Source organism: Bombina bombina, chromosome 12, assembly GCF_027579735.1.
Source record: "Bombina bombina isolate aBomBom1 chromosome 12, aBomBom1.pri, whole genome shotgun sequence".
In the NCBI taxonomy this organism is placed as follows: domain Eukaryota; kingdom Metazoa; phylum Chordata; class Amphibia; order Anura; family Bombinatoridae; genus Bombina; species Bombina bombina.
In genome coordinates, this window is record NC_069510.1 from 13,852,584 (window position 1) to 13,875,865 (window position 23,282).

The window sequence follows — 23,282 nt, forward strand, 5'->3', positions numbered from 1 at the left end:
CACATATTTTATAAGTTAAGCATGTGGTGCTGGAAGAAAAAGTGTCCCCAATTAATGCATAATCACAACTTTTACACGGTTTAACTCCACATCTATAGAAACCTACCCTACCTGGTAACCAACTGTCTACTCTACTCCTGCCACTACTTTTTGAGCTGAAATTTTTAGCAACAATATCACCAATTGTTTCTGATCTACTAGAAATAAAGTTACAATGTTTGCTGACTGTTTTAAGATCTTCATCTCTCTCAAGTAGGGGTAACCTTTTTTCTGATGATATTGCAGATATCATTATATTGTCTACTATATTTAGTTATAAAATTGATACCTCGCTGATCAGACATTCTATTATTCCTGTTCTTGTTCTTATCCCTTAATAGGCTCGCCCTATCCAAATCTGCAATCTTAATGGACATATCACTTAAAGTTTTCTGATCATAGCCCCTATCAACCAGACGCAGGGTTAGATCATTAGCATGTCTCCAATAGTCCTCCAGGCTAGTACAGTTACGTCGTAACCTAATGTACTGACCTTTAGGTATTCCTCTTTTTAAGTGGCTGGGATGTAGAGAGTCAGCTCGTAGAATAGTATTCCCTGACACTTTTTTCCTAAAGACCTCAGTAGTTATAGCATGATCAGTATGACTTAAGAGTACATCTAGATAAGGTATATTGTCTGAAGAGGCACTGTGGGTGAATCCAAGATTGCTAACATTATCATTTAGATATCCAACAAAATTAGTTAGTTCATCATCAGTGCCTCCCCACACAATCAGAATGTCATCTATATATCTAGTATATAGTTTAATGTTGTTTCTATAGACATTCCCTTCACCACAAAAATTTTCCATATCTCAAAGTCGGCAAGAAATAAATTTGCGTAAGAGGGGGCAAATTTTGCCCCCATCGCTGTTCCTCTTAGCTGCAAAAAGAACTCACCATTAAAAACAAAATAATTATGGTTGAGCAAAAATGTTATGGCCTGCAAGATAAATTCCATAAGTTTATTATCATATCCAGAATACCTTTCTAACATTCTCAGCACAACCTAAATACGTCACTGATTCCTTAGTAGGTAGTGAAGCAAGATGTTCTAGATTCTTCAGTGAAAGACACTTCTAAGCATATTAAAGCCCAGTTTCTCTCTAAGTGCAGTGTTTGTCTGAGGGATGTGAAGGGAGTATTGCCTGATGATACCATGTTTTCACCTATAGGAAATCTATTCATAGGGCTCTCTGTAAATTCCGTCGTAGGGATTCATCTGCTGCCTCCCTTTACAGATCGACATTATACTCCTCTACCATTACCTCTGCTTTTATGTTTCAGTACTGTTTTGGTTGTCTGCTACTTGATGATTAGTGGACGAGTATCTATGGGTAAGTATGTTTTCAATTCATATATAAATATATATATAGACACTCATAGTTTAACTAATTGTTAAAAGTTTATATATTATGTATATACGGCCCTGGGGCAGAATATCACTATTACCCTTGCTTTGTACACAGATGTATTTTGGCATGCTTTCTTTTTTTCCAAGCCAACTGTAGTAACCCAATGATTAGCTCAGGTAACTAGCAACTTGTATCTTGATTGTGCCTTAAAGGGACAGTCTAGTATAAATTAAACTTTCATTATAAAGATAGGACTTTTAATTTTAATCAACTTTCCAATTTACTTTTATCATCAAATTAGCTTTTTTCTCTTGGTATTCTTTGTTTAAACTAAACCTAGGTAGGCTCATATGCTAATTTCTAAGCCTTTGAGGGCTGCCTCTTATCACATGCTTTTTAAATCTCTTTTCAACATAAAGAGATAGAAAGTACATGTGGGCCATATAGATAACACTGTGTTCAGGCACAGGGAGTTATTTAAGATCTAGCACAAAACAATGCTAAATTTAAGACAATCCTATATAATAAATGGCCAAGTATGTTTGTCAGATGCAGTCAGGCACAGTAGAGACTGCATGTGACAAACATACTTGGCAGTTTGGATCCTGACACTCAGCACAGAGCAAGGCTGAAGCGGAGTGTCAAAGAGCGTGGCCGACGGGAGCGTTGCGATGGGGGTGTGGCTGGTCAATTAAGACAGAGCCAGAGAGGGAGCAGGAGAGGGGAGGGGGGGAAGGGCCAAAGAGGGGGGGAGAAGGGCCAAAGAGGGGGGGGAGAGAGCCAAAGAGGGGGGAGAGAGCCAAAGGGGGGGAGAGACAAAGAGGGGGGGAGAGAGAGAGACAAAAAGGAAAGAGAGCCAAAGAGGAGAGAGAGCCAAAGAGGAGAGAGAGCAAAAGAGGAGAGAGAGCCAAAGAGGGGGGAGAGAGAGCCAAAGAGGGGGAAGAGAGAGCCAAAGAGGGGGGAGAGAGCCAGAGGGAGGGGAGAGAGCCAGAAGGGGGGGAGAGAGCCAAAGGGGGGGGGAGCCAAAGAGTGGGGAGAGAGAGCCATAGGGGGGGAGCCAAAGAGGGGGGGAGAGAGCCAAAGAGGAGGGGAGAGAGCCAAAGGGGGGGGGAGAGCCAAAGGGGGGGGAGAGCCAAAGAGGGGGGAGAGAGAGAGCCAAAGAGGAAAGAGAGCCAAAGATGAGAGAGAGCCAAAGAAGAGTGAGAGCAAAAGAGGGGAGAGAGCCAAAGAGGGTGGAGAGAGAGCCAAAGGGGTGGGAGAGAGAGCCAAAGATGGGGGAGAGAGCCAAAGGGGGGGAGAGAGCCAAAGGGGGGGGAGAGAGCCAAAGAGGGGGGAGAGAGAGCCAAAGAGGGGGGGGGAGAGCCAAAGAGGGGGGGGAGAGAGCCAAAGAGGGGGGGAGAGAGCCAAAGAGGGGGGAGAGAGCCAAAGGGGGGGGAGAGGGCCAAAGGGGGGGAGAGCCAAAGAGGGGGGAGAGAGAGCCATAGAGGGGGGAGAGAGAGCCATAGAGGGGGGGAGAGCCAAAGAGGGGGGAGAGAGCCAAAGGGGGGGGAGAGAGCCAAAGGGGGGGGAGAGAGCCAAAGGGGGGGGGAGCGAGCCATAGAGGAGGGGGAGAGAGCCAAAGAGGGGGGGGAGAGAGCCAAAGAGGGGGGGAGAGAGTCAAAGGGGGGGAGAGAGCCAAAGGGGGGGGAGAGCCAAAGAGGGGGGAGAGAGAGAGAGCCAAAGAGGAAAGAAAGCCAAAGAGGAGAGAGAGACAAAGAAGAGAGAGAGCAAAAGAGGGGAGAGAGCCAAAGAGGGGGGGGAGAGAGAGCCAAAGAGGGGGGAGAGAGAGCCAAAGAGGGGGGGAGGGAGAGAGCCAAAAAGGGGGGGGGAGAGCCAAAGGGGGGGGGGGGAGCTAAAGGGGGGGAGAGCCAAAGGGGGGAGGGAGAGAGCCGAAGGGGGGGGAGAGCCAAAGAGGGGGGAGAGAGAGCCAAAGAGAGGGGAGAGAGCCAAAGAGGGGGGGGAGAGAGCCAAAGAGGGGGGGAGAGAGAGAGCCAAAGAGGAAAGAGAGCCAAAGAGGAGAGAGAGCCAAAGAAGAGAGAGAGCAAAAGAGGGGAGAGAGCCAAAGAGGGGGGAGAGAGAGCCAAAGAGGCGGGGGAGAGAGCCAAAGAGGGGGGGGGAGAGCCAAAGAGGGGGGGAGAGAGCCAAATGGGGGGAGAGAGCCAAAGGGTGGGGAGAGAGCCAAAGGGGGGGGGAGAGAACCAAAGGGGGGGAGAGCCAAAGGGGGGGGGAGCCAAAAGGGGGGAGAGAGAAAGCCAAAGAGGAGAGAGAGCCAAAGAGGAGAGAGAGCAAAAGAGGGGAGAGAGCCAAAGAGAGGGGAGAGAGAGCCAAAGAGGGAGGAGAGAGAGCCAAAGAGGGGGGGGGGAGAGAGCCAAAGATGAGAGAGAGCCAAAGAAGAGTGAGAGCAAAAGAGGGGAGAGAGCCAAAGAGGGTGGAGAGAGAGCCAAAGGGGTGGGAGAGAGAGCCAAAGATGGGGGAGAGAGCCAAAGGGGGGGAGAGAGCCAAAGGGGGGGGAGAGAGCCAAAGAGGGGGGAGAGAGAGCCATAGAGGGGGGGGGAGAGCCAAAGAGGGGGGGGAGAGAGCCAAAGAGGGGGGGAGAGAGCCAAAGAGGGGGGAGAGAGCCAAAGGGGGGGGAGAGGGCCAAAGGGGGGGAGAGCCAAAGAGGGGGGAGAGAGAGCCATAGAGGGGGGAGAGAGAGCCATAGAGGGGGGGAGAGCCAAAGAGGGGGGAGAGAGCCAAAGGGGGGGGAGAGAGCCAAAGGGGGGGAGAGAGCCAAAGGGGGGGGGAGCGAGCCATAGAGGAGGGGGAGAGAGCCAAAGAGGGGGGGGAGAGAGCCAAAGAGGGGGGGAGAGAGTCAAAGGGGGGGAGAGAGCCAAAGGGGGGGGAGAGCCAAAGAGGGGGGAGAGAGAGAGAGCCAAAGAGGAAAGAAAGCCAAAGAGGAGAGAGAGACAAAGAAGAGAGAGAGCAAAAGAGGGGAGAGAGCCAAAGAGGGGGGGAGAGAGAGCCAAAGAGGGGGGAGAGAGAGCCAAAGAGGGGGGGAGGGAGAGAGCCAAAAAGGGGGGGGAGAGCCAAAGGGGGGGGGGGAGAGCTAAAGGGGGGGAGAGCCAAAGGGGGGAGGGAGAGAGCCGAAGGGGGGGAGAGCCAAAGAGGGGGGAGAGAGAGCCAAAGAGAGGGGAGAGAGCCAAAGAGGGGGGGGGAGAGAGCCAAAGAGGGGGGGAGAGAGAGAGCCAAAGAGGAAAGAGAGCCAAAGAGGAGAGAGAGCCAAAGAAGAGAGAGAGCAAAAGAGGGGAGAGAGCCAAAGAGGGGGGAGAGAGAGCCAAAGAGGCGGGGGAGAGAGCCAAAGAGGGGGGGGAGAGCCAAAGAGGGGGGGAGAGAGCCAAATGGGGGGAGAGAGCCAAAGGGTGGGGAGAGAGCCAAAGGGGGGGGAGAGAACCAAAGGGGGGGAGAGCCAAAGGGGGGGGGAGCCAAAAGGGGGGAGAGAGAAAGCCAAAGAGGAGAGAGAGCCAAAGAGGAGAGAGAGCAAAAGAGGGGAGAGAGCCAAAGAGAGGGGAGAGAGAGCCAAAGAGGGAGGAGAGAGAGCCAAAGAGGGGGGGGGAGAGAGCCAAAGAGGAGGGGGGAGAGAACAAAAGAGGGGGGAGAGAGAGCAAAAGAAAGGGGGGAGAGAGACAACGAGGGGAGAGAGAGAGCAAAAGAGGGGAGAAAGAGAGAGCAAAAGAGGGGAGAGAGAGAGCAAAAGAGAGGAGAGAGAGCGCAAAGGAGAGGGGGGAGATAAATCAAAAGAGAGGGGGGAGAGAAATCAAAAGAGAGGGGGGAAGAGAGAGCAAAAGAGAGGGGGGAGAGAGCAAGGGGTGGGACCGCTGTATTGCAAAAAATGGCCCATGTACACGGGCTTTAGTACTAGTAGATAATAAACAGTCACAGTCATGTGATCAGGGGGCTGGAAGAAGGTTCCTAGATACAAGGTAATCACAGAGGTAAAAAGTATATTAATATAACTGAGATAAGGAGCAGTCTGCAGAGGCTTAGATACAGGGTAATCACAAAGGTAAAAAGTATATTAATATAACTGAGATAAGGAGCAGTCTGCAGAGGATTAGATACAAGGTAATTACAGAGGTAAAAAGTATATTAATATAACTGAGATAAGGAGCAGTCTGCAGAGGCTTAGATACAAGGTAATCACAGAGGTAAAAAGTATATTAATATAACTGAGAGAAGGAGTAGTCTGCAGAGGCTTAGGTACAAGGTAATCACAGGGGTAAAAAGTATATTAATATAACTGAGATAATGAGTAGTCTGCAGAGGCTTAGCTACAAGGTAATCACAGAGGTAAAAAGTATATTAATATAACTGAGATAAGGAGCAGTCTGCAGAGGCTTAGGTACAAGGTAATCACAGAGGTAATAAGTATATTAATATAACTGAGATAAGGAGCAGTCTGCAGAGGCTTAGGTACAAGGTAATCACAGAGGTAAAATAAATTAATATAACTGAGATAAGGAGCAGTCTGCAGTGGCTTAGATACAGGGTAATCACAGAGGTAAAAAGTATATTAATATAACTGAGATAAGGAGTAGTCTGCAGAGGCTTAGCTACAGGGTAATCACAGAGGTAAAAAGTATATTAATATAACTGAGATAAGGGGCAGTCTGCAGAGGTTTAGATACAGGATAATCACAGAAGTATATTAATATAACTGAGATAAGGGGCAGTCTGCAGTGCAGAGGCTTAGATACAAGGTGATCACAGAGGTAAAAAGTATATTAATATAACTGAGATAAGGGGGCAGTCTGCAGAGACTTAGATACAAGATAATCACAGAGGTAAAAAGTGTATTAATATAACTGAGATAAGGGGCAGTCTGCAGAGGCTTAGATACAGGGTAATCACAGAGGTAAAAAGTCTATTAATATAACTGAGATAAGGAGCAGTCTGCAGAGGCTTAGATACAGGGTAATCACAGAGGTAAAAAGTGTATTTATATAACTGTGTTGGTTATGCAAAACTGGGGAATGGGTAATAAAGGGATTATCTATCTTTTAAAACAATAACAATTCTATGGTAGACTGTCCATTTAAAAACTAGTTGGAACATGTTCCAAGGGATATCTGTAAAGCTACTTAAAGGGACATGAAACCCACATTTTTTCTTTTGTGATTCACTACTTTTTGAGCTGAAATTTTTAGCAACAATATCACCAATTGTTTCTGATCTACTAGAAATAAAGTTACAATGTTTGCTGACTGTTTTAAGATCTTCATCTCTCTCAAGTAGGGGTAACCTTTTTCTGATGATATTGCAGATATCATTATATTGTCTACTATATTTAGTTATAAAATTGATACCTCGCTGATCAGACATTCTATTATTCCTGTTCTTGTTCTTATCCCTTAATAGGCTCGCCCTATCCAAATCTTCAATCTTAATGGACATATCACTTAAAGTTTTCTGATCATAGCCCCTATCAACCAGACGCAGGGTTAGATCATTAGCATGTCTCCAATAGTCCTCCAGGCTAGTACAGTTACGTCGTAACCTAATGTACTGACCTTTAGGTATTCCTCTTTTTAAGTGGCTGGGATGTAGAGAGTCAGCTCGTAGAATAGTATTCCCTGACACTTTTTTCTTAAAGACCTCAGTAGTTATAGCATGATCAGTATGACTTAAGAGTACATCTAGATAAGGTATATTGTCTGAAGAGGCACTGTGGGTGAATCCAAGATTGCTAACATTATCATTTAGATATCCAACAAAATTAGTTAGTTCATCATCAGTGCCTCCCCACACAATCAGAATGTCATCTATATATCTAGTATATAGTTTAATGTTGTTTCTATAGACATTCCCTTCACCACAAAAATTTTCCATATCTCAAAGTCGGCAAGAAATAAATTTGCGTAAGAGGGGGCAAATTTTGCCCCCATCGCTGTTCCTCTTAGCTGCAAAAAGAACTCACCATTAAAAACAAAATAATTATGGTTGAGCAAAAATGTTATGGCCTGCAAGATAAATTCAAGGGGGCCCATTTATCAAAGGGCTTGCGGACCTGATCCGACACTGCGGATCAGGTCCGCAAGACCTCGCTAAATGCGGAGAGCAATACGCTCTCCACATTTAACATTGCACCAGCAGCTCACAAGAGCTGCTGGTGCAACGCCGCCCCCTGCTGACTCGCGGCCAATCGGCCGCCAGCAGGGAGCTGTCAATCAACCCGATCGTATTCGATCGGGTTGATTTCCGGCGGTTCCTGTCCGCCTGCTCAGAGCAGGCGGACAGGGTTATGAAGCAGCGGTCTTTAGACCGCTGCTTCATAACTTGTGTTTCTGGCGAGTCTGAAGACTCGCCAGAAACACGGCCCTTCAAGCTCCATACGGAGCTTGATAAATGGGCCTGCATAAGTTTATTATCATATCCAGAATACCTTTCTAACATTCTCAGCACAACCTAAATACGTCACTGATTCCTTAGTAGGTAGTGAAGCAAGATGTTCTAGATTCTTCAGTGAAAGACGCTTCTAAGCATATTAAAGCCCAGTTTCTCTCTAAGTGCAGTGTTTGTCTGAGGGATGTGAAGGGAGTATTGCCTGATGATACCATGTTTTCACCTATAGGAAATCTATTCATAGGGCTCTCTGTAAATTCCGTCGTAGGGATTCATCTGCTGCCTCCCTTTACAGATCGACATTATACTCCTCTACCATTACCTCTGCTGTTATGTTTCAGTACTGGTTTGGTTGTCTGCTATATACTCTTGTATCATTACCTCTGCTGATATGTTTCAGTACTGGTTTAGCTATATGCTATATACTCCTCTACCATTACCTCTGCTGATATGTTTCAGTACTGGTTTAGCTGTCTGCTATATACTCTTGTACCATTACCTCTGCTGATATGGTTCAGTACTGGTTTGGCTGTCTGCTATATACTCCTGTACCATTACCTCTGCTGATATGTTTCAGTACTGGTTTGGTTGTCTGCTATATACTCTTGTACCATTACCTCTGCTGATACATTTCAGTACTGGTTTAGCTGTCTGCTATATACTCTTGTACCATTACCTCTGCTGATATGTTTCAGTACTGGTTTGGCTGTCTGCTATATACTCTTGTACCATTACCTCTGCTGATATGTTTCAGTACTGGTTTAGCTGTCTGCTATATACTCTTGTACCATTACCTCTGCTGATATGTTTCAGTACTGGTTTAGCTGTCTGCTATATACTCTTGTACCATTACCTCTGCTGATACGTTTCAGTACTGGTTTAGCTGTCTGCTATATACTCCTCTACCATTACCTCTGCTGATGAGTTTCAGTACTGGTTTAGCTGTCTGCTATATACTCCTCTACCATTACCTCTGCTGATATGTTTCAGTACTGGTTTAGCTGTCTGCTATATACTCTTGTACCATTACCTCTGCTGATACGTTTCAGTACTGGTTTAGCTGTCTGCTATATACTCCTCTACCATTACCTCTGCTGATGAGTTTCAGTACTGGTTTAGCTGTCTGCTATATACTCCTCTACCATTACCTCTGCTTTTATGTTTCAGTACTGGTTTGGTTGTCTGCTACTTGATGATTAGTGGACGAGTATCTATGGGTAAGTATGTTTTCAATTCATATATAAATATATATATATAGACACTCATAGCCATATTGTGGGCACTTTTAATTGTTAAAAGTTTATATATTATGTATATACGGCCCTGGGGCAGAATATCACTATTACCCATGCTTTGTACACAGATGTATTTTGGCATGCTTTCTTTTTTTCCAAGCCAACTGTAGTAACCCAATGATTAGCTCAGGTAACTAGCAACTTGTATCTTGATTGTGCCTTAAAGGGACAGTCTAGTATAAATTAAACTTTCATTATAAAGATAGGACTTTTAATTTTAATCAACTTTCCAATTTACTTTTATCATCAAATTAGCTTTTTTCTCTTGGTATTCTTAGTTTAAACTAAACCTAGGTAGGCTCATATGCTAATTTCTAAGCCTTTGAGGGCTGCCTCTTATCACATGCTTTTTAAATCTCTTTTCAACATAAAGAGACAGAAAGTACGTGTGGGCTATATAGATAACACTGTGTTCAGACACAGGGAGTTATTTAAGATCTAGCACAAAACAATGCTAAATTTAAGACAATCCTATATAATAAATGGCCAAGTATGTTTGTCAGATGCAGTCATGCGCAGTAGAGACTGCACGTGACAAACATACTTGGCAGTTTGGATCCTGACACTCAGCACTCAGCACAGAGCAAGGCTGAAGCGGAGTGTCAAAGAGCGTGGCCGACGGGAGCGTTGCGATGGGGGCGTGGCTGAATGTCGCGAGGGGCGTGGCCGGGTGGGTGTCGCCCGCGATGGGGCATGGCCAGGCAGGGTGCCGTGATGGGGGCGTGGCCAGAGAGGTAAAGGCTGTCAATTAAGACAGAGCCAGAGAGGGAGCAGGAGAGGGGGGGGAGAAGGGCCAAAGAGGGGGGGGAAGGGCCAAAGAGGGGGGGGGGGGAGAGCCAAAGGGGGGGAGAGCCAAAGAGGGGGGAGAGAGAGAGCCAAAAAGGAAAGAGAGCCAAAGAGGAGAGTGAGCCAAAGAGGAAAGAGAACAAAAGAGGAGAGAGAGCCAAAGAGGGGGGAGAGAGAGCCAAAGAGGGGGGAGAGAGAGCCAAAGAGGGGGGAGAGAGCCAGAGGAAGGGGAGAGAGCCAGAGGGGGGGGGGGGAGAGCCAAAGGGAGGGGAGAGCCAAAGAGGGGGGAGAGAGAGCCATAGAAAGGGGGGGAGCCAAAGAGGGGGGGAGAGAGCCAAAGAGGGGGGAGAGAGCCAAAGGGGGGGAGAGAGCCAAAGGGGGAGGAGAGCCAAAGAGGGGGGAGAGAGAGAGCCAAAGAGGAAAGAGAGCCAAAGATGAGAGAGAGCCAAAGAAGAGAGAGAGCAAAAGAGGAGAGAGAGCCAAAGAGGTGGGAGAGAGAGCCAAAGAGGGGGGGAGAGAGAGACAAAGAGGTGGGAGAGAGAGCCAAAGAGGGGGGAGAGAGCCAAAGGGAGGGGGAGAGAGCCAAAGGGGGGGGGGGGAGAGAGAGAGCCAAAGAGGAAAGAGAGCCAAAGAGGAGAGAGAGCCAAAGAAGAGAGAGAGCAAAAGAGGGGAGAGAGCCAAAGAGGGGGGGGGAGAGAGAGCCAAAGAGGGGGGAGAGAGAGCCAAAGAGGGGGGAGAGAGAGCCAAAGAGGAGGGGGAGAGAGCCAAAGGGGGGGAGAGAGCCAAAGGGTGGGGAGAGAGCCAAAGTGGGGGGGGGGGGGAGAACCAAAGGGGGGGAGAGCCAAAGAGGGGGGAGAGAGAGAGCCAAAGAGGAGAGAGAGCCAAAGAGAGGGGAGAGAGAGCCAAAGAGGGAGGAGAGAGAGCCAAAGGGGGGGGGGGAGAGCCAAAGAGGAGGGGGGAGAGAACAAAAGAGGGGGAGAGAGAGCAAAAGAAAGGGGGGGAGAGAGCCAAAGAGGGGAGAGAGAGAGCAAAAGAGGGGAGAGAGAGAGAGAGCAAAAGAGGGGAGAGAGAGAGCAAAAGAGAGGAGAGAGAGCGCAAAGGAGAGGGGGGAGAGAAATCAAAATAGAGGGGTGAGTGAAATCAAAAGAGAGGGGGAGAGAAATCAAAAGAGAGGGGGGAAGAGAGAGCAAAAGAGAGGGGTCTGCAGAGGCTTAGATACAGGGTAATCACAGAGGTAAAAAGTATATTAATATAACTGAGATAAGGAGTAGTCTGCAGAGGCTTAGCTACAGGGTAATCACAGAGGTAAAAAGTATATTAATATAACTGAGATAAGGGGCAGTCTGCAGAGGTTTAGATACAGGATAATCACAGAAGTATATTAATATAACTGAGATAAGGGGCAGTCTACAGTGCAGAGGCTTAGATACAAGGTGATCACAGAGGTAAAAAGTATATTAATATAACTGAGATAAGGGGGCAGTCTGCAGAGACTCAGATACAAGATAATCACAGAGGTAAAAAGTATATTAATATAACTGAGATAAGGAGCAGTCTGCAGAGGCTTAGATACAGGGTAATCACAGAGGTAAAAAGTATATTAATATAACTGAGATAAGGAGCAGTCTGCAGAGGCTTAGATACAAGGTAATCACAGAGGTAAAAAGTGTATTAATATAACTAAGATAAGGGAGCAGTCTGCTGAGGCTTAGATACAGGGTAATCACAGAGGTAAAAAGTATATTAATAGCACTGAGATAAGGGTCAGTCTGCAGAGGCTTAGATACAGGGTAATCACAGAGGTAAAAAGTGTATTTATATAACTGTGTTGGTTATGCAAAACTGGGGAATGGGTAATAAAGGGATTATCTATCTTTTAAAACAATAACAATTCTATGGTAGACTGTCCATTTAAAAACTAGTTGGAACATGTTCCAAGGGATATCTGTAAAGCTACTTAAAGGGACATGAAACCCACATTTTTTCTTTTGTGATTCAGATAGAACATACAGTTTTAAACAAGTTTGCAATTTACTTCTTTTATATAATTTGCTTTGTTTCCTTGGTATCCTTTGTTGAAAAGTATCAGCTAGCTGCTGATTGGTGGCTGCACATACAGTATATGCCTCTTGTGATTGGCTCACTGATGTGTTCAGCTAGCTCCCAGTAATGCATTGCTGCTCCTTCAAGAAACAATACCAAGATTGATAACAGATGTCATTGAAAGTTGTTTACAAACGTATGTTCTATCTAAATCATGAATTAAATAATTTGTGTTTCATGTTCCTTTAAAGGGAGTATAATTTGTTTTTTCATTCCTTTCCTCAAAAAGTCTTTCTTAAGTTTTTTTTTACTGCTTATTGCTTTGCTTTTGTTTATGCTATAAGAAGCAGCAAACTCTCGGCTAGATTTAGAGTTTTGTCGGTAACGACCCGCGTAGCTAACGCCGGCTTTTTTCTGGCCGCACCATAAAAATAACTCTGGTATTGAGAGTCCACAGAATGGCTGCGTTAGGCTCCAAAAAAGGAGCGTATAGCATATTTAACGCAACTTCAAATCTCGATACCAGAGTTGCTTACGGACGCGGCCAGCCTCAAAAACGTGCTCGTGCACGATTCCCCCATAGGAAACAATGGGGCTGTTTGAGCTGAAAAAAAACCTAACACCTGCAAAAAAGCCGCGTTCAGCTCCTAACGCAGCCCCATTGTTTCCTATGGGGAAACACTTCCTACGTCTGCACCTAACACTCTAACATGTACCCCGAGTCTAAACACCTCTAACCTTACACTTATTAGCCCCTAATCTGCCGCCCCCGCTATCGCTGACCCCTGCATATTATTATTAACCCCTAATCTGCCGCTCCGTAAACCGCCGCTACTTACATTATCCCTATGTACCCCTAATCTGCTGCCCTAACACCGCCGACCCCTATATTATATTTATTAACCCCTAATCTGCCCCCCACAATGTCGCCTCCACCTGCCTACACTTATTAACCCCTAATCTGCCTACCGGACCGCACCGCTATCATAATAAAGTTATTAACCCCTAATCCGCCTCACTAACCCTATAATAAATAGTATTAACCCCTAATCTGCCCTCCCTAACATCGCCGACACCTAACTTCAAACATTAACCCCTAATCTGCCGACTGGAGCTCACTGCTATTCAAATGTATTAACCCCTAAAGCTAAGTCTAACCCTAACACTAACACCCCCCTAAATTAAATATAATTTAAATCTAACGAAATAAATTAACTCTTATTAAATAAATTATTCCTATTTAAAGCTAAATACTTACCTGTAAAATAAACCCTAATATAGCTACAATATAAATTATAATTATATTATAGCTATTTTAGGATTTATATTTATTTTACAGGTAACTTTGTATTTATTTTAACCAGGTACAATAGCTATTAAATAGTTAAGAACTATTTAATAGCTAAAATAGTTAAAATAATTACAAAATTACCTGTAAAATAAATCCTAACCTAAGTTACAATTAAACCTAACACTACACTATCAATAAATTAATTAAATAAACTACCTACAATTACCTACAATTAACCTAACACTACACTATCAATAAATTAATTAAATACAATTCCTACAAATAAATACAATTAAATAAACTAGCTAAAGTACAAAAAATAAAAAAGAACTAAGTTACAAAAAATAAAAAAATATTTACAAACATAAGAAAAATATTACAACAATTTTAAACTAATTACACCTACTCTAAGCCCCCTAATAAAATAACAAAGCCCCCCAAAATAAAAAAATGCCCTACCCTATTCTAAATTACTAAAGTTCAAAGCTCTTTTACCTTACCAGCCCTGAACAGGGCCCTTTGCGGGGCATGCCCCAAGAAGTTCAGCTCTTTTGCCTGTAAAAAAAACCATACAATACCCAAGCCCCCCAACATTACAACCCACCACCCACATACCCCTAATCTAACCCAAACCCCCCTTAAATAAACCTAACACTAAGCCCCTGAAGATCTTCCTACCTTGATCGGAACAGCCAATAGAATGCAAGCTCAATCTGATTGGCTGATTGGATCAGCCAATCGGATTGAACTTGATTCTGATTGGCTGATTCCATCAGCCAATCAGAATATTCCTACCTTAATTCCGATTGGCTGATAGAATCCTATCAGCCAATCGGAATTCGAAGGACGCCATCTTGGATGACGTCCCTTAAAGGAACCGTCATTCTTCAGTTGGACGTCGCCGGATGAAGATGGGTCCGCGGTGGAGGTCTTCAGGATGGAGCCGGTCCTCATCGGATGAAGATAGAAGATGCCGCTTGGAAGATGATGGTTGCCGGTCCGGATCTACTCTTCTTCCCGGATAGGATGAAGACTTTGGACCCTCTTCTGGACTTCTTCAGTGGATGTCTAGCCCCCGCTTGGGTTGGATGAAGATATCGGAGCCAGGACGGATCGGTGTGATACCCGGTGAGGTGAAGACAAGGTAGGATGATCTTCAGGGGCTTAGTGTTAGGTTTATTTAAGGGGGGTTTGGGTTAGATTAGGGGTATGTGGGTGGTGGGTTGTAATGTTGGGGGGGGTATTGTATGTTTTTTTTTACAGGCAAAAGAGCTGAACTTCTTGGGGCATGCCCCGCAAAGGGCCCTGTTCAGGGCTGGTAAGGTAAAAGAGCTTTGAACTTTAGTAATTTAGAATAGGGTAGGGCATTTTTTTATTTTGGGGGGCTTTGTTATTTTATTAGGGGGCTTAGAGTAGGTGTAATTAGTTTAAAATTGTTGTAATATTTTTCTTATGTTTGTAAATATTTTTTTATTTTTTGTAACTTAGTTCTTTTTTATTTTTTGTACTTTAGTTAGTTTATTTCATTGTAGTTATTTGTAGATATTGTATTTAATTAATGTATTGATAGTGTAGTGTTAGGTTTAATTGTAGGTAACTGTAGATATTTTATTTAATTAATTTAATGATAGTGTAGTGTTAGGTTTAATTGTAACTTAGGTTAGGATTTATTTTACAGGTAATTTTGTTATTATTTTAACTAGGTAACTATTAAATAGTTCTTAACTATTTAATAGCTATTGTACCTGGTTAAAATAATTACAAAGTTACCTGTAAAATAAATATAAATCCTAAAATAGCTATAATATAATTATAATTTATAGTGTAGCTATATTAGGATTTATTTTACAGGTAAGTATTTAGCTTTAAATAGGAATAATTTATTTAATAAGAGATAATTAATTTCGTTAGATGTAAATTATATTTAACTTAGGGGGGTGTTAGTGTTAGGGTTAGACTTAGCTTTAGGGGTTAATACATTTATTAGAATAGCGGTGAGCTCCAGTCGGCAGATTAGGGGTTAATAATTGAAGTTAGGTGTCGGCGATGTTAGGGAGGGCAGATTAGGGGTTAATACTATTTATTATAGGGTTAGTGAGGCGGATTAGGGGTTAATAACTTTATTATAGTAGCGCTCAGGTCCGCTCGGCAGATTAGGGGTTAATAAGTGTAGGCAGGTGGAGGAGATGTTGTGGGGGGCAGATTAGGGGTTAATAAATATAATATAGGGGTCGGCGATGTTAGGGCAGCAGATTAGGGGTACATAGGGATAATGTAAGTAGCGGCGGTTTACGGAGCGGCAGATTAGGGGTTAATAATAATATTCAGGGGTCAGCGATAGCGGGGGCGGCAGATTAGGGGTTAATAAGTGTAAGGTTAGGGGTGTTTAGACTCGGGGTACATGTTAGGGTGTTAGGTGCAGACGTAGGAAGTGTTTCCGCATAGCAAACAATGGGGCTGCGTTAGGAGCTGAACGCGGCTTTTTTGCAGGTGTTAGGTTTTTTTTCAGCTCAAACAGCCCCATTGTTTTCTATGGGGGAATCGTGCACGAGCACGTTTTTGAGGCTGGCCGCGTCCGTAAGCAACTCTGGTATCGAGAGTTGAAGCTGCGTTAAATATGCTCTACGCTCCTTTTTTGGAGCCTAACGCAGCCTTTATGTGGACTCTCAATACCAGAGTTATTTTTATGGTGCGGCCAGAAAAAAGCCGGCGTTAGCTTTTCGGGTCGTTACCGACAAAACTCTAAATCTAGCCGAAAATGATTCCAGCCTCCAAACTGAAAAAAGTCCTAGGAGGCGGGGGGGGGGGGGGGGGGCGATAGAGAGCATCTCCTAAAAACTAGAGAGATGATCTGGATACATAAACTTGAGGTCCTTATTCCTAAGGGTCTCAACAAGGATTTTGATTGGAGCCTATTTCTTTAAATTAGTATTTCTATCTTGAGCATTATGCAATCTTGCCCCTAAAGATTTAAATAATCACTTGATCAAAGCCTGTTCATTTAAATTGTAGTCTGGAAGATGGAAACATCTATCTTTGTGTTTACATAAAAAAAAATTTTTTCTCTATTTTTACTTTGAATAATTTGCTGTCAATGTGGTAATCTGTTGTTAATGCTAATCTCCTCTTTTAATCTGTTTATACAGGTTTTTAATATGTTTTTAATATAATAAAAATAGTTGGAATATTCTCATGGGGCTACCTTAAAAGATAAAATGGATGCAGTATGATCTACATCCACAAGATGTCACTATTGTACAAAGATGTTTTCCATTTGAATAGGTAACAGCTGGAGGTATAAAAGTCACAACCCTGTGTATAATTAAGTATACATGACTAAGGGCCTAATATAGGCCTGAAACGTTGTATGTTTTTTTCTGGGACCCTGCAGGGAAAAATAAAGGTCTTTTATCAGTTTGGAGGCTGGAATCATTTTGTTTTTTTTTATATATATGTGGACCTGGCAAGTCTGGTGTTCCGTGCCCCTCAAAAAAGCCTAAGTGTGCTATTTTCCACATCTGATTGAAGCTATTTTTGTTACCCAGCCACAGAGGTAAAATGATAGTTTTGTATGTTACAGGCAGCTAAGGGGTAAAATGACTGCTCAGTTGTGAACACTTTACATTATGAGATCAAGAGCAGGAGTGAATGTAGAACTTTTTGTGGAGAATTGTGTGACCCTCTGTAAGGAGTTCACTATAAGCAACTAACTCAAAACTTGTATTTGTTGCTCTTTGGTGTTCTATCCCTGAAATCTCTGATACAACAGGGATTAGACACAGTGAGCAGTTAATAAACAGTGGTTGTGGTAATTAAATAGATACTGATCTTTAAAAAATTCAAAATTTTGGCGTGTATATGCACATTTTAGTTGGTCGGCAGAGAAAAACAGTCTTCATAATAGAAAACAATGTCCCATCCAGTTCGTGTCATTAAAATATAACTTTTATTAAAGGGTATTCGTAAAACACAAAAATTGGTACAGACCTGGATAGAGTTCAATTCTGACACAGTTCATACTCGAGTAATTACCTCCGACTCCCACTGTTGCGTCACTAGACGCGTTTTGCCGAAGCTTTCTCAATAGTGACTTACAGTGTAAGTTAAACCGCCAACATTTAAACGTCCCTCTAGTCACGTGACCACTTCTCACTAAGAGCTGTAGCCTCGTTTCAGTTAGCTTTTTGTCCAATAGAAAAAGACCATTGTAATACTCAGATGTTGCTATGCAGACTTTCTATCAAACAAATAGATAGATCCCATGTTTTTATGTTTACCGCTACGTTGTATCTACAATTCCACTTGCTGGGTATATAACAAAATAGTATTTAGAATTGTTACTATGTAAACATTATGTCAATAGGTCCTATTTGTTCTATTATCGATTCATTATATCCACAGTTCTATTTGCTTAGTATATAACTGAATTGTATATAGAACTGTTAACTACGGCATAACTTTTTCAGCATAGTCTTATGGACATATTTAGAGATATCAGATTTAAAAGAAACCTGTTTACTATTATAAATTGCTATACATTTTTAAAAACAATATAGAGGAACCTGAGTAAATAAAAAGAATCCAAGGATCAGTGAACCACACGCTATCTTTGCATATTGCTTGTGATAAAGCTATGTATCGTAATCATACTTTTGACTGCAGATATAGGAATATTCTATTGTGAACAGTTTTGCAAAACTAAATTGGTGCAGTTTTCAAAGTCTGTTCACTTAGATATAATTATAGTTGTCAGCAATCTGTACAAATGTTTGCCTGTGAACATGGGGTTTCATTGACAGATACATTTTACATTTCTTCACATTCTTTGAATATTTTTTAAAAAACATGATGTAAATAGGATGGAATAATCACTCTATGAAATACTTTCAAAGATCCCTGATTTTGAACTTAAATAAACACAATGCATAACTTGTTGTTAATATCTAACTAATTTTCGTATTTGTGCAATTTACTTACTAGTACATATAATATCATTTATTATTTGTTCATCCCAAAAAGAGATCTAATTCCCACCTAGCATTTATGCCTTTTGGCTCTTTGGTTTGTAGAAAGAAAATCCACTTTGTCTCCTTAAATAGAAGGCTTTTTAGTCTATTACCTCCTCTTTGAGAGCTGTGGGTGTAATCTATTGCCTGTATCTGAAAGGCTGCTACAGGATTAGCATGCATGCAAAAGTGTTTCGCTACTCTAGTTTTTGGTGTATCTGCCTGTATATCATTTAGATGTTCTCTGGCCCTGTCCTTCAACATGCGACTAGAGCACCCTACATACTGCTTATTACAGACTGAACATGTAATGAGGTATATTATAAATTTTGATGTACAATTCAGGCGATATCTAATTTGGTAATTTTTTTGTGTGCTTGTAGAGGTAAAAGACTCCCCTGTCTTTACATATTTACATGTTAGACATGGATGGTGCCCACATTTGAAACAACCTTTTTTGCTAAGCCATTGTTCTTTCGCTAGCTTTTTATCTGGTCCGGTATACACATATTGAATCAGTCTATCTCCTAGTGTCGGAGATCTTCTAGCTATATATCTACAAACTAACAAGAAAGGAAAGACAGGCCTTAGAAAAATTAGTTTCTAATAAAACGATAATGATTACCCAAGCGGATAAAGGTGGCTCAATAATAGTTCAAAATAAGATAGACTATTATTTAGAAGCACAGAGACAGCTGAGTGATGAAATCACATATAAAAAGTTGACAAATAATCCCACAGAAATTGTAAAGCAAAAACTTATTCACTTAATAGATGAAGGTATACATTTAGGTATCCTAGATGAAGATCTAGGAGAGTATCTATTACAAGAACATCCGATAGTTCCAAACTTTAGAATGGTACCGAAAGTACATAAAAATCCCCACGCCCCCCCTGGAAGGCCAATAGTTTCAGGGGTGGGTTCATTGCTTGAACATCTAGGTGAGTGGGCTGACAATATGCTTCAGCCATGCGTGTTTCAACTCCCAGGATTCCTGAGAGATACATCGCATCTACTGAATAAGTTGAAACAAGAGAGTTGGGGGGAAGAACACGCATGGTTGACAGTAGATGTCAGCTCGCTATACTCATGTATACCACACGAACTAGGCCTAAAAGCAATAAGATACATTTTAGGTATATACAGCACATATCCAGAGGGTTTAATAGACTACATAGTAAAGGTGTTAGGATTCTTGCTAACCAACAACTTTTTTCAATTCAATGGAGAATATTTTCTCCAACAATGCGGTACGGCGATGGGGGCAAAATTTGCCCCTTCGTACGCAAATATATTTTTGGGATGGTTTGAATCAAAATACATATTTTCTGGTGATAATCCCTTCTTAAATCATATTGTCATGTATACAAGATACATAGACGATTTGTTGTTTATATGGAGAGGCAAGACAGAAATAGCACAAGAATTTGTAAACTATTTAAACAACAATGACTATAATCTTAAATTTACATGGGAGTATCAAAAAAACACAATCAAATATCTAGATATTAGTCTTACAATGGATGACACCAAGAGAAAGATAATCACAGAGCTGTATAGAAAAGAAATAACTGGCAACACCATCCTACGTGCCGACTCTAGCCATCCAACACATGTCAAAGCTGGGATACCAAAAGGACAGCTTATCCGCATAAGACGCAATTGTACAACATTAGAAGCCTATGACAAACACTCAGATGAATTGATAACAAGATTGGTAGAAAGAGGATACAACATCACTAAGTTAAAAAATGCTCAGAGAGAGGTACGAAAAATGAACAGGAAATCATTATTAAAAACAAAAAACAGAAAGAAAGGACGGTAGAAGTCAATATCAAAATGAATACAAAGGTATAAATTTTATCACGACATACAGTAAACAATATAGACAAATTACAAGTATAGTGAAAAGGAATTTGAATATTTTACAAACAGACAATAAATTAGATGAAATAGTATCTGAAGGTTGTAGATATATAGCTAGAAGATCTCCGACACTAGGAGATAGACTGATTCAATATGTGTATACCGGACCAGATAAAAAGCTAGCGAAAGAACAATGGCTTAGCAAAAAAGGTTGTTTCAAATGTGGGCACCATCCATGTCTAACATGTAAATATGTAAAGACAGGGGAGTCTTTTACCTCTACAAGCACACACAAAAATTACCAAATTAGATATCGCCTGAATTGTACATCAAAATTTATAATATACCTCATTACATGTTCAGTCTGTAATAAGCAGTATGTAGGGTGCTCTAGTCGCATGTTGAAGGACAGGGCCAGAGAACATCTAAATGATATACAGGCAGATACACCAAAAACTAGAGTAGCGAAACACTTTTGCATGCATGCTAATCCTGTAGCAGCCTTTCAGATACAGGCAATAGATTACATCCACAGCTCTCAAAGAGGAGGTAATAGACTAAAAAGCCTTCTATTTAAGGAGACAAAGTGGATTTTCTTTCTACAAACCAAAGAGCCAAAAGGCATAAATGCTAGGTGGGAATTAGATCTCTTTTTTGGATGAACAAATAATAAATGATATTATATGTACTAGTAAGTAAATTGCACAAATACGAAAATTAGTTAGATATTAACAAGTTATGCATTGTGTTTATTTAAGTTCAAAATCAGGGATCTTTGAAAGTATTTCATAGAGTGATTATTCCATCCTATTTACATCATGTTTTTTTAAAAAATATTTAAAGAATGTGAAGAAATGTAAAATGTATCTGTCAATGAAACCCCATGTTCACAGGCAAACATTTGTACAGATTGCTGACAACTATAATTATATCTAAGTGAACAGACTTTGAAAACTGCACCAATTTAGTTTTGCAAAACTGTTCACAATAGAATATTCCTATATCTGCAGTCAAAAGTATGATTATGATACATAGCTTTATCACAAGCAATATGCAAAGATAGCGTGTGGTTCACTGATCCTTGGATTCTTTTTATTTACTCAGGTTCCTCTATATTGTTTTTAAAAATGTATAGCAATTTATAATAGAAAAAAGGTTTCTTTTAAATCTGATATCTCTAAATATGTCCATAAGACTATGCTGAAAAAGTTATGCCGTAGTTAACAGTTCTATATACAATTCAGTTATATACTAAGCAAATAGAACTGTGGATATAATGAATCGATAATAGAACAAATAGGACCTATTGACATAATGTTTACATAGTAACAATTCTAAATACTATTTTGTTATATACCCAGCAAGTGGAATTGTAGATACAACATAGCGGTAAACATAAAAACATGGGATCTATCTATTTGTTTGATAGAAAGTCTGCATAGCAACATCTGAGTATTACAATGGTCTTTTTCTATTGGACAAAAAGCTAACTGAAACGAGGCTACAGCTCTTAGTGAGAGGTGGTCACGTGACTAGAGGGACGTTTAAATGTTGGCGGTTTAACTTACACTGTAAGTCACTATTGAGAAAGCTTTGGCGAAACGCGTCTATTGACGCAACAGTGGGAGTCGGAGGTAATTACTTGAGTATGAACTGTGTCAGAATTGAACTCTATCCAGGTCTGTACCAATTTTTGTGTTTTACGAATACCCTTTAATAAAAGTTATATTTTAATGACACGAACTGGGTGGGACATTCTTTTCTATTATGAAGACTGTTTTTCTCTGCCGACCAACTAAAATGTGCATATACACGCCAAAATTTTTGCTGCTTGATAACCAGCTCTTGCATTGGATTGGTGCATGTAGACGGTTTTCTCATAACTGTGCTAATTTTTGAGGGTTAAGCACTGGCGTGCTGCACATACCGCTATACCTGAGAGTCCTTGGACTTTGTTCAGATACTGATCTTTGTGTATATTTATAAGTTATTAGACACAGCTTTTAGAGAGGCATAAACTTCAGTCTCAGGTAAGCCTTCTTTAAACAAAGTCCATAACCGTTGCAGAAAACTTAGTAAATACTTCACACACATTCACTCTAAAATATTTACAGTCACACTCATACTGATCCGTATAACGAGTTCAAGTAAATACACAGTTCCAATATCGTGCATATGTTAAGAGGTAAATAAGGTAGTTTCCCAGATAATAGTTGTATTACCTTAACCGTAGAAGATACTGCGTGTAGATTAAATACGTTCGTACAAATACCGAAGTTTACCTGAGAGCCGTATGAGGAGCTGCGTTCACAAGAGCTGCTGGTGCAACGCCACCCCCTGCAGACTCGCGCCCAATAGGCCGCCAGCAGGGGTTGTCAATCAACCCGATCGTACTCGATCAGGTTGATCTCCGGCGATGTCTGTCCACCTGCTCAGAGCAGTCGTACAAGTTATGGAGCAGCGGTCTTTGTGACTGCTGCTTCATAACTGCTGTTTCTGTCGAGCCTGCAGGCTCGCCAGAAACACGGGGCATCAAGCTCCATTTGGAGCTTGATACATATGCCCCTAAGCAGTGGCGTAGCGTGGGTTGTCAGTGCCCAGGGCAAGGCAAGTATTGCGCCCCCCCCAACCCCATTTTAGATATGCTGCTTCTTCTTACATTTGGGACAAACCAAGCAAAGACCCAAGCCTGGTAGATCACATAAAGCAAGGGACACTGTCTCCTCTCCCACAAAATGCTCCCTTAACCATCTTTACTGGATAACTAACAGTTATTGCTGATGATACCCATATCCCCAAAATATGTCCCTTGTCATAAGTAGCTGCTAATCAGTAGCGCCTTACAAACAAAGCCATGAAAATAATATATTGGCAATACAAGAGGCAGTGGGTGAAGCCTGCAAGCATTATGTGCTATCCCCCTGTGATCAAACCCTGTCTGCAGCTCTCCAGAGCTGGGCAAATATATACAATATTACATTTTAAGATTTATTCTCGTTTTACACATGGGGGGAAAGCCCCCCTTAACCCCCATCTGGTGGTGACATGTCCTGATCTGTAAAACTTCATGGTACAAATACTGCAGACCACAGGGTGCACCCACCCCCACATTGCAGCAACCCATATTGTATATGTGGTGCAATAGGTTTTTGGTAAGTCGTTAAAAAGAGGAAAAGGGGACAC

General features: G+C 42.0%; 1 protein-coding gene across 4 annotated transcripts in view; it reads left to right on the forward strand.

Annotated features, from left to right (window-relative positions):
* Positions 1 to 1,162: 1,162 nt before the first annotated feature.
* Positions 1,163 to 23,282, forward strand: part of LOC128643207 (histo-blood group ABO system transferase-like) — a 138,031-nt gene continuing 115,911 nt past the window's right edge. For 3 of the 4 annotated variants that reach the window (XM_053696191.1, XM_053696192.1, XM_053696190.1), the window contains exon 1: positions 1,163 to 1,376. In XM_053696191.1, coding sequence (XP_053552166.1) covers positions 1,199 to 1,376 — 178 coding nt within the window. In that variant the 5' untranslated portion in view covers positions 1,163 to 1,198. Of the gene's footprint in view, positions 1,377 to 8,946; positions 9,029 to 23,282 lie in introns of those variants that run through there. The other variant, XM_053696193.1, reaches the window with a different exon arrangement.